Source organism: Clytia hemisphaerica, unplaced genomic scaffold (assembly GCF_902728285.1).
Source record: "Clytia hemisphaerica strain Z4C2 unplaced genomic scaffold, Clytia hemisphaerica genome assembly, whole genome shotgun sequence".
Classification (NCBI taxonomy): domain Eukaryota; kingdom Metazoa; phylum Cnidaria; class Hydrozoa; order Leptothecata; family Clytiidae; genus Clytia; species Clytia hemisphaerica.
The window spans coordinates 1615948-1628375 of NW_027103300.1; the positions used below are offsets into that span (position 1 = coordinate 1615948).

General features: G+C 35.6%; 1 protein-coding gene across 1 annotated transcript; it reads right to left on the reverse strand.

Moving 5' to 3' along the window:
• Positions 1-4018: 4018 nt before the first annotated feature.
• Positions 4019-11655, reverse strand: LOC136811798 (lactoperoxidase-like). The gene is made up of 9 exons (XM_067068429.1): positions 11587-11655; positions 10362-10446; positions 9582-9714; positions 9080-9312; positions 8014-8559; positions 7445-7591; positions 6510-6732; positions 5848-6071; positions 4019-5525 (listed from the first exon to the last, which is right to left on the reverse strand). The coding sequence occupies exons 2-9, from the start codon at positions 10408-10410 to the stop codon at positions 4387-4389; spliced, it is 2694 nt and encodes an 897-aa protein (XP_066924530.1). The 5' UTR covers positions 10411-10446; positions 11587-11655; the 3' UTR covers positions 4019-4386.
• Between the last annotated feature and the right edge of the window lie 773 nt (positions 11656-12428).

Sequence of the window (12428 nt, forward strand, 5' to 3'; positions counted from 1 at the left end):
GGAAGGGTTTCCAGTGGGTCTGTGAGAAAGGGGTGTTTTATGAAGATGACCCAATTGGGCTGTTCCATTAAAAAACCATACAGGCGGTAAACGAACCTTTCCAAAAAAGAATATCGAAAATGTGTGAATACCCCCTGCAAACTGGAAAAATTTGCAAAAGTACCCTTGGAAAGATTGTTTTAATACCTTAAATTTGAGGGTGGACGAACTAAAATACAGCCCCAGGAAAATTTTTCTCGGATTACTCTCTGGAAACGTTCGCTCACCCCCTTGTATGGATTTAAAATGGAATGGCCCATTTGCTTTTGAAAGTTGTTATTAAATTAGATATAAATGGAAACGTGGTAATATGATTAATACAATTCTAACGCTTAGTTAATTGGATACGGGCTTCAAATTTTGAGACTTGCCATTGGCCTAACTAATTTTGATTGATATAAGAGGAAAAAAGCAGACTTTGTTCAAGACAAAAAGAGGAAATAAGTTGATACGTAAAACCGCAATGACGCAAAAAATACAGTAAAATACACGGAAATGATGATTTTCGACTTTGTTAAAAGAGGAAATTTTATATGGTGAAGCTCTTGACAATTAAGTAATAAACTTTCTTCTGTTCTACAAAATGATAAAAAAGATCTCAAGTAGAGCTTATACCTTATTTTAGATTATTTTTCCAGTCGTCGGGTACAAAGAAATATTCTTGAATAGTATAAAAATTGATACAGGCCTAGCGGAAACCTTTAGGCAAAATAGACTTTTTTTCTCCGGCGATTCCTGGTGAATTCAATCTCATTTCGAGCATTTAGTGCCTCCACTTTAACGGTTGTTCTGCCGGGCTGGGGTAAGCCCTGCTTAGCCAGCACCCAAAAACGATACTACGACAAAATAATATCGAATTTATGCTCGTTCTTCATTTTTTCTAGAAATCTGAAATTTCAAAGTTAGTATAAAACTTCTATCAATACACCTTTTCGACCGTAGTCGTGCGGTCGATCCAATCCTTTTTTGACACATTTCTCTATTGTCTATAGGTGCGAAAAAAGGACTGGAACGGTTCATCGATGGACGCTTTTAGTGGGATGAAGCGGACAAAAAAGTGCCCGCGCGGTAATTGGAAGCTACGGTCGAAAAGGTGTATAAATTTCCGAAGGCTCCTCTCTGTATATGCATTTTATGACGTTGAAGTATCTAAAACATGTTTGAAATTTGCGGAAATGATATACGGAACAATATGGAAATTTGATAACCGGATTTCAATCATACCGGAAATACAAAAATATTGTAACTTCTTATGAATGGATTGTAAATAGATTTAAGTAATATTCTAGTTATGTGTACAAGTGTGGTTTTATTTTGCGGTGAGATACTGTACAAATTTTTAATAAAGGAATTTTTTCTCGGGAAATAGAATTTGATTAATATATTGTAGTTATTGTCGTGCTAGATCATGAACTTTAGGCCCCTGTTGTTTTGAAATCCATAAGAGCCACCCAGCTGGCACACAACGCTGTTTCAACGTTCATCTAAAGTTATGTGGACGCTTCGAACGTTAGGCTAACGTTAAATCAACGTTGATTGCCAGCTTGGCATCCACTATCTACATACCAGGGTCACACAATCTAACACCCCTTACTATAAATCTGCTGGAAACCACTCTCAATGGAAAAATTTCCCCAAAAATCACCGTCCCTTTGTGAAATTACCCCGAAAATCCGTCCTCTTTGTGAAATAAGCCCAAAAATCTGTCTCCAAAAAGATCACAAATTGGTAATCCTACACTTTTGTTGCCACTGGATAAAAAGTCTCACTTTGGTATATTAGACAACGCTTTTAAGTTTTTTTCCAAATATTTGATCCTGCTTTTCTGGCAGTCCTATAGCTTAGATTACATTACATTGTCATTCACATCTCCTCCTAAAAGCACTTTATTTAGCTTCAAAGTTTCAAATAAATTCGTATGCTATCGTTCGGATGAGTTGTATTTATACATTTTCAGGATGTTTGGTTCATGAACTTAGATATGGTCCAGCCTAAAAATGTATACATATTACATCCCCTTCTCACAGACCCCGTGGAATTTTATCAGTCAATGGGGGTAAATATAACGGACCAAAACTGGATGGGGATTGATATTCCCATGTTTTTTATTGCTAAAGATTTGAATTACATTGTTTTCTAGCCAGAAAATTCAGTGGGGATGGAAAAAATAGCACATTATTTTTCAGTGGGGATTTGCTTATCTGATTATTTTCAGTGGGGACAAAAATTGGAGGAAACATTTCAACCGGGGACGATATTTTGGCCAATTTTTCCAGTGGGAAGTGTCCCCAGTGGGTCTGTGAGAAGGGGGTGTCATATTCTATCAAATTTTCCATTTAACCTTAGTTTCCATCACCAGTAAAATAAAAGCGGGGCGGTGATTCCCATGTTTATTTCCTTAATTAGGCAATACTACTTTTTCTCTTCAAAACCACTGATATCAAAAATAACTTTTTGTATCACGTCAAAGCTTAAGATATGACGGAAATTGGTTACGGACAGGTTATAATTTCAACGACTTCCGGACAATGAATGTAGTGGCACACTTCTCTTCTAATATTAATGTCTGTTTCGGTTTTTTTAACGAATGAATCGATTACTGCGGAAGTAGAATGCAATTGTTATAGTAAAGTAAGGTAAGAGCTTTTCTCTTTTCATTGAAACTTTCCAGAACAATTTGGATTGGATGGTTTTTCCAATGAAGTATAAGCCGGACGGGGCAGAATCGAGTCTTTCTCAGACAAGGAAAAGTGAAGTCTTAAAATATACGTCGTATTTTTGAAGACGGATTGAATCTAGCGATTCCTTTGTTTTCGAGTGATATCGTTTTCGAAATTTAGGTGTAAATTTTAGTTTCAACCTGTCATTTGTAAAAAAATCAGGTGGACCGCAAGGGCCGCGCAACTTTGGTAGGATTTGGTAGGCTTCAAATACTACCAAGGAGATACGATTCTAGTCCTTCGGGCTTATACTTCATTGGGGTTTTCGGAATAAATATTTAGGCTATCAGTTGAACATTTCGTTCGTCCGTCCTACCACTATCGAGCTCCAACTTTTAAGTGGCTTTCCGTGTAAAATTGCTCACTGCCTGAACTTTGGTTTATCAGACAAGTACACATCTTCTTTTATACAAGAACAAACCATATAAGAAAATAAGTATTCGAGGGCCAAAATATACAGGACAAGTACAACCCCTCTTCTCACAGACCCGTTGGGATTTTTTGAGCTAGTGGGGATTAAAATAACGGATCAAAACTCCTGTTTTTTTCATGGCTGTGGATTTGAATTCCATTGTTTTCGAGCCAGAAAATTCAGCGGGAATGGAGAAGTCACTATTTGCTTATCTATTTATTTTCAGTGGGGACAAAAATTAGATTATAATTTTCCACTGGAAAATATTTTAGCCAATTTTTCCAGTGGGAAGCGGTCTCACTGGGTCTATGAGGGGAGTGTACAAGTTAAGAACACTTTAAATCTTTACGATTAAGTAAAATTTCTTTGGAAATAGCACAAAAAACTTACAAAAAATGACGAAATAAAGAACAACTTAAGAACACTTTTTAGGCTCAAAATTCAAAAAGTACAACGAGCGAAAAAATCTAGACCAGAATTTGAAGTTTAAAAAAAGTTTTGTTAATTTTTTTGAAGCTAGCAGTAAAGATATTTAAACGGAAAAAATTTCGAAATTCTGTTGGTTTTGCTGTTTGACCATTTTCAGAGGCGCAGGGAGTAATACGAGAGTACTTCTGAGCGAAAGCTGTCAAATAGCGATATTTTGTGTGGCAGTTACTTAAATTAAAATCATCAAAACTTAGCGAATCTGTCAGGAAGAGGGTTCTAAAAATTTCTGTTTCTGTATTGATTTTGAAGCGTTTTAAGACGAATATGATAGGATAAAAAGGTGTTATCAGGGAACTTTTTGCAGAATTTGAAAATTCTGAAAAAAAAGAACTGACAGAAAATCGTATTAAAACTGCTAATAGAGCAAAAAAATATCTTTCATAAAATTATTAGCTAATAAAAGTACAAACTACAAATCAAACAAAAAGAAACATAGATTTCTGACCAGCAGAATTATAAAATTATATTAAACTGAGTAAAATAGAGCACACTTAAATTTTACTTAAAAAATATCAGACTAAATAAAAGTTTAAACTTTGACTTGACCAGTAAAAACACGCTTTTCTATTTAAGAACAATTTCATAAGAACACCAGCGAGCCTCAAATTTAGGCCCTCAGAACAATAGCTTTACTGTTTGGAACAGTATCAGGCTCAGCCAAAATTCACTGGCTCTTCAAAAAAAATAATCGTGCAATATTACAAAACGTTTTTTTCTAAGTCATATTCACTGTCTCCAGGGTCCCAAGTTAAGTTTTGGAATCCTAGCGCAACTGATTCGACGATTAGAGCCATTATTCGGAACTCTCAATGCGTTGGGTTGAATAGATACAACATTCTTGAGATTGGCACATAATACACTTGCAAAAGTGACTTTCTCAATAGCTTGCAATTGGCTTGGCGTGAAAACACCTTTGTTCCGGTAAAAGAATCGATCACCGTCTCGGACATCTTCAAATTGTTTCTGGATCAAGCAATTGAACGTTGGTCCTAGTTCTGAATTGGGAAGGTGAACTTCAGAGATTCCAGCTGGAAACAGATCGATATCATTGGGGCTTTTGTAGATTCTCCGGAAAGCTTCAGCAGCTTTTGGCAGGAAGGTAGATTGAGCGTCAGCCCATGTTTTCAAGGTTGGCAAACCACAGAATTTTCTGTAAGCGCCATATGTTGGTAAAGCATGATCCCGGGCACGTTGAATATTCAATGCCAATAAATCATAATGGAAGCCTTCGCCAGGACGTACGAATAATCGTCGGGCAATTCCTTTAGCAAAGTTGTTGTCAACTTCGTTAGATTGGTTACCGGTGATACCAAACATTGTTGGTTCGATGCCACGAAAGTTGACAGGCTCGCGGTTAAAAAATGCTTTTTGTAGTGGAAGAGGTTCAGTAACAGGATTAAAGCCAGCGTCATTTTGTTGGAAAGAGTTGGGTACCAAGCTATGACCGTAGCGGAATGCAGCGGCGGCGAACGAATTACTAATGGAAGGATCAACATTTGGATTATATCTTTTGTATGGTGAGACTTGAACCAAAGCTGGCAAATACTCCTCATAAACAAGATTAGCCCAGATGCCGCCAACAATCTTACGAGCAGTTTGGTAAATAATTTCCGCGGACATTCTAGGATTTATTCTACGGAGTTCACGTGCGATTCTATTATGTTCACGGATCCATAAAGTATGCATAGAGTGTAAAGCTATGTTTTCATCACCTCTGATATCACCAACTAAAGAACATCCGCCCAGAGTACGGCATTTCGTTGTACGCTCACCCAACAGATCTTTGAATACGGAGCATGCAGCGAATCCACCTATTTGAGCGATTGGCATTAACCCATCTTCGGTGATTGCCATCAATGCACGATCTAAAGATAGTAAATTTGATTGTTTCATTTGGTGATATACACCGTACTTAGACATAACCATCCCCCTTAACAATCAAATAAAACAATTTCCGCTAGAAATCTAAATTTCCGAATAATTCAAGGGACGAACCAATCTGGCCGGCTATAGAGACGCCATTGTCTTCATAAAAAAAGGAAGGATGGACATTTCACTAGCTGTATCCTTTATGCTGTCGAATGCCTAATTGTTACTCATTAGCCCTCGACTAAATTGTAAGGATTTATATAAAAATGGGTCCACTTTCTTCGGGAAACACTGTATTGTTTCTTAAAAGGTACTTACCATTTTGATCTCTTAATAATTCAGCTAGCTCATCGCTATTTCCGTAGATCTGCGAAGCGTCGATGAAAGCACTTAGATGATTTGGCATTTGACGAATTCCCGGACGCTTATTATTTTCCGGACAGAGGGATTCGGACTGACTGAATGATGTACATTCTGCAGACGTGTCGTTGAAGAGGATGGGTAAACATGGGTAAATAAATGATTCCTTGAGATCGTCGCATCTAGTAAAATAAAAAAAGGTTGCATGAAACTGGCTGAAAACTTAGACTGGAGTCCTTTATATTCCGTGTAATACAGTAATATTAGTGCTGTATGATAATACGTTTTTTACAATATTCTTTTTGCGGTTTTATTTCGTTGCATAAAAGATTGCAGGGAATTTGACATGGCTACACTCATTTTTTTCGGGCGCTTGCAACGCAATAAGATTGCAGAGACTTTGACCTGGCTACACTCATCGTTTTTTAAAAAAAACTGTTCAGTGTAGCCTTAGCTTTAAGCTTGAAACTATAAAAATTAAGAACATCCGAAGGCTTCAAAATTTTTACATGTTCTAATAAAAGAAACGTGTATGATGCTTCACCTGGAATCAACGAAGTCAAAACATAAGACTTTTTAATATATTTGCTTCTTTCTCAAGAAAGTAAAAGCTATCTTACCTTCCAAAAACTTTAAGTTGACATCGGTTCATTTCTACTTCAGTCAAATCATGATCTAAAAACTGTCCAAATGACATGAAAGAAACAGCCAAACCATTCCCATTACCATTGTTAGTAGTTTCGACTTGAAATACAGCTTGTGAGACTTGATTTGCAGTTGGAACGACTGGTGAAGTGTTTGGGAAACCACGTGGTGTTGTGATTCCATCCACATAGTCAGCATCTAGATCATAATACAGTACAGTCTCTTTAACTCGAACTTCTTAACTCGAATGTCACCTTAGTTCGAACAAGTTTCGTGGTCCCTTCAGTTAACAATGTCTTATAAACCTTACTCCTTAACTCGAAATTTCCTTAACTCGAACAAATTTGTTTTCTCCGTACATGTCCGAGTTAAGGATACAGTAAAAGATGTACTATTTTATTACATTTGATAGAATCACCATGTAAAAGACCCGATCGTAATGGAAAAAAAACTGTCTATTAATTCCCGTTGATAAATTTTCCCGATTGAAGATTTTGTATCACTCTTGTAAACCTTTGATACAAATTGGTCCCAGGGAAAAATAATCAAGGAACCCATGATGTCTTTCTTCGGACTTGTTTTAGTTTTAACACAAAGTCATTATAAAAAACCCTGGTCTGGTAATGTATTACTGTCAAATTGTCTTTTGTTGTGAATAAAAGGAAAGTTGCGATTTGCATACGTTTGAATCACGTTATCATTTTCGACTATTTGGATTGGTTTATTTTATGATCACATGATCAAAAACTATGCAAAACAAATCAATTTAAGGTACGCTCTAACTCTAACGGTTAATAATCGAAGGAAAGAAAAGCCTACCAGACTGGGCCTTTTTATAAAAACTTTGTTTTAACACAAAGCAACTCTTGAATATCTTGTCAACTGTAGACTTAACAGTTTGTATACTTACCAACAATTCTAGCGAGAGCAGTTTCACTTGCTCCCCATTGCGGATTTCTTTCATTATTACACGTTCCATCAATGGTTCGGAATTCATTGCTAGCTTTGCTGCAATATATTCTTGTTCTTGGCTCTTGGCATTTAGCGAATGAGTTTTCTGAAAGCAAGAATGATGTATGTAATGTCATTAGCTTTACTAAAAATTAACACTTTGCCACCGTAGTCATCTGTAATCATAATCAAGTTACACCCCTTTCTCACAAGCCCGGTAAGGGATAAAAATAATGGACCATAAACTCGATGGGATTGATTTTCTTATGTTTTTAATGTGGATTTGAATTCCCTTGCTTAAAAATAGCACAATAAATATTTTCTACGGGGATAAAGATTATTGTATAATTTTCGACTGGGGACGATATTTTAGCCATTTTTCAGAGCGGCAAGGGGTCCTAGTGGGTCTGTGTGAAGGGGTGTACAAGTTAGAGATCTCCGACAAGAGAAATAGTTAGTGTCATTTGTATTAAGCTTCTTAATTAGTAATCAATAACCACTTGGTCACAGCTAAAGATTTTTACTTACTTTGAATTATATTACTGGCTGGTAATAAATTGGAGCTTGGTAAACGATTAACATCAGAAAATCCTTGATATTTGAATTTCCTCAATTGAGCCAGACTGCTTCTTGACCATTTATTTGGAGTATAAATCAAAACATTGTTGAATGATGTTGGGATTCTATTTTCCAGTGAACGAACTCTGTTACCGTTGATTTTGATTTGGTAGATATATTTGCCGTTACTCTGTTTCCGTTGTGAGATTTCAACTCTGGTGAATCTATTTGTTGGTATTGTTGAGGAAGTATATATGTCTTCTTTATTATTGATGTTAGAGACGATATACAGTTGATGAGTGTTTGGGCGGAACCATACAGCTGGGATTCTGGATCCAATAGGATTACGGTTAGCTCCAGTAGTGAAATGGATGATACTTCTCCAGTTGTTGAATCGTTGTCTGTTTGGTCTGATGTTGAAACTGACTTCCCATTCTTTGGGCCATTTTGGAATTGTCTTCAGTATACGAGATGTTGATCCGAGGTTGAGATTCTCAATGAAGCCTTTCACTGAAACTAAATGATGGAATTATTGGTTAAAGCCAGGTTGATGATGTTTAAATTTAAGATCTAAATTACTACGTATGAAAAAATGCTGAGTGCAATTTAATAATTGCGGTAGTTTTAAAAAGAATCATCAAACAAAATAGAACGTTTTATGTCATTTGATTGTTCTATTGACCATATCAACTTCTGTCTAAAAGTTACGGCGTGCAATAAATATTGAATAAGTAAGAGTTGTGCAGACAAAGGAGGATTAAACAATATCGCCCGTCCAAATACTAGTATTCCCAGATTTTACTCTTTAATAACCTGAGGGAGGGGGATTAGAAATGTCAATTTGTTTCCAAAATAGGGGAAATAGAAACTAAAATTTGATTTTTCAAAAAAAAAGAGACCTTGCTTCTGAAAAATATAATTAAAGGTCAGATGAGAGTTGTGAAATTAACAAAATTGAGAAGATGGTACTTGCAGAGATCTTAAAGACTTATATCATATCGAATTTTATTCCTAAAGACAATAAATGAGTGTATACCTGTTTCATCATTTGATTGTTCATCATCATTACCAATATCTTCTAAAGAACTTAAATCATTCATTGTATTTTCAACTGAATTGCCGTCATTGTTGAAGAAGCCATTTCTTTTTTTCGAATCTTCAATTGCTTCGTTACTGGTGATTGGTGTATCGTCAGGATCAGATTCAGAATTGATTTCCTTTCCATTTTCGTATGCATTCTCATAATCATCAAGAAATTTGTTTCTTAACCTGAAATTTTGCAAAAGAAAAGAGGTCAAGATTATTTTCGACTAACCAGGTCCGGTCTGATTTTCAAAATTGCAAAATATGGTCAGATTTTCGAAATCTTACAACCTTAGAGTGCAATTTTTCTCATCTTTGCTGATTTAGACTCTTTGGGAAGCTTGGAAAATATACCTTTAAGGGCCGCATATATGGACGTATATGGAAGGTCATTTGCCTTGAGCGCCCTCCCCCCGGGGGTTGAAACAGATATACGCTAACACTGTTTCACTTACCTATGTCTTTGACGCTCGTTTTCCTTGATTTCTTTCATTAAATGTCGATACTTATTTTCCAAATATGCTTCCCTTTCTAAATCTTCCACCATCATCATTTCTCGGTCACGGTGTTGGTATCTACTCAATGCACCTGAAAAGAATTCACATTAAATATTTAAAAGGCGAGCTGATAAACTTGAAAAACCAAAATGGTTTCATGATCCAATTTAACTTTTTTTAACATTTAACTTTTATCTCAATTTAGAAAATTTAATACCAAAATTTCAAACTATTGCGATACTAGTAGATTTATCTTGGAAAATGACCTGCAAATACCTAAAGGACGTTACGGGTCCGGCTAGTTAAGGTTCTATACTTAAATAATTGCTTGGGGATTTTATTTGACCTGTTGAAAGTGAAGAAAAGGTTTCATGGTTGGTTACATTTTTAGCTCGAATCGAATTACTTTGAAGGCATAATTCTTTTTGATATTAATAAGGGCTTGAGCTTAACCGTTCTGTTGATGAGCTGATGTAATGTCTAATAGACCTTTTCATAAATTACGTCACGAACATCACTTGCCTCGTATTCAAACAATTACCATGGTGATTATGTCCCTTGAGACATTCAATGATTAAATGATTCTTTTATGAATAGGAAGTAGTTTAATAACATACGCTGGGAGTTAATCATCATGGCATTAATTTCAAAACGAAGCAAGTGATATTGGTAACGTAATTTATGGAAAGGTCTATTGGTTCTACTTGAGAATTTGATGAAGTCAAGAAGTTTCCTCACCTGTAGCCATGACAACGGCCAATAGGAGGAGCGTTGTCGATTTAAACATTGCTTAAGAGTTGTTGAAGAATTTCCTCTCTTTTCACTAAAATAAACAATAGATATCATTAAAATTTTGAAAGAAACCTAACCTCTGTAATTCGAATTTTTCTATGATCTGGACCGTCAATAGAATACTCTCTGTAATTTGATTATATCTTTTGAAATAGTTTTTGCCCCGGAAAATCGAATTAAAAATACCAAAGTGTAATCAAAATGTTTTTCGGGATTAGATAGCTGGCACACAACGTTTATCTAACGTTCACAACGTCCATATAACGTTAGATGAGCGTTGAAACAACGTTGTGTTCTTTGGGATAAGATAGCGAAGTCAAAGCTAATTCCAATAGTTGTTTCAAGTTCCTTGGTTCCGGTGGGGGGGGGGTCGGATTATTTGGGCAAATAGGGTGTCGGGAATGTGTAAGCCATGAATGTCCTTTTTCTAAATCCTCGAAAGTCTCTCAAAGGGATCGAAAAAACGATTCTGTGAAAGAGCTCCTAAATTATGAAATATGAAAAATAGACTCCCTTAAATGGTCAAAAAATCTCCGGTGATTTTGTACCGGGTTTACCGTGTTTGCGAACCTTTGAGAGATAATTTATAGCTCATATGAGCTATAAATTCTCTCTCAAAGATTCGCAAAAACGTCGCAGAGTGCAGTCCCTCAAAGGGTCGATTTGTGAGCTTTCGCTCGGACATACGCATCAACTTGCAAACATAGATTATTTGATTATTGATATTCCATCATTTATCCTCCGTTACACCTTAACCTCTAAGACACCCCTGTCTCACAGCCTCGGTGGAAGTTCTGTCCTCAGTGGGGATAAAAGTTTTTATTTAAAATCCCAATGAGAATTGAAATTCTATTGTATCTAAGCTCGAATATTTTAGCGGGAATGATTTTGGAGTGCGTTTCTTCTATTAAATTTCAAGTGGGGATAAAACCGATAAAATCAGAGTCAATTTCCCGCCAGTAAGGCTGAAATTCAGGGTATTTTTTCCACCGATTACAAAGTTTTGGGCAATTGTTCCATTGGGGATGGAGTTCCAACGGGTCTGTGACACAGGGGTGTTCTAAGATTGTGAAGTGAACACTTTTCCGAATACTTATGAAGAAGTGTTGATTAAAAATCAGTCTTCTAAATAGTATCGAAACATTTTCTAAAGATGAAATAAGAAAATTACCTTATTATGAAGTCCTTCTAAGTATCTTTGTTTGTCTTGATCTTTTGCTTGCTGCAGTCGATTTTGATTGGATATGATTATGATATGATATGTATGATATGAAGACCCCTTTTTATACAATTTTGTATCCTCCGAAAGTCCCACTTTCATTTTAGTTTTTGCAAAACGCAAATTCAAGCAGATTCTATTCTAAAAATTTTAAAATGGCAAAAATATTAGTCACAACCGAAAGGTATAAAACTGACTTTACTGTCCAATGACAAGATGACGTTTTTTTTCCCGTATAGTCATACATGTTTTTTTTTATAAGAAAAAGTTTCAAAAGACCAAATTTCTTAAGAAGAGACGGCTTCAATATCTAAAATATTAAGACATTAGCGTAGACAGGAAGGGTGCAAAATATTTGTAGGAGAGCTGATTTTTATAGCATCGTAATTATCTTTTTATATTATGAATAGATGATTACTATTTTATAAAAATCTGTTCTCCTACATAAAAGTTGCGCCTATGCTAATGTCAAGAACAAGTTAAGGTCGCATTTTGAGACTTTTTTGGACTCTAAAACACCCGATTTCTTAGGACATTGTACAAAAATACTCACAAAATGGTGAAAATAAAATCATTGTAAGAAAGTTTTTAGGCTTAAAACTAAAAAAATTAAGAACATCTGAATGCTTCAAAAATAATAAAAGTTTCTTATTAAAAAACGTGTATAATAAATTAATAAGATAAATTGTCTGTGATGGATTGTAAATAGAAAGTAAATCGTATACAATAAAAGATGGCATACAACAAAAATTAGATTATAACGGAGCTTCATTATCGAGTGGGCAAGTAAATGG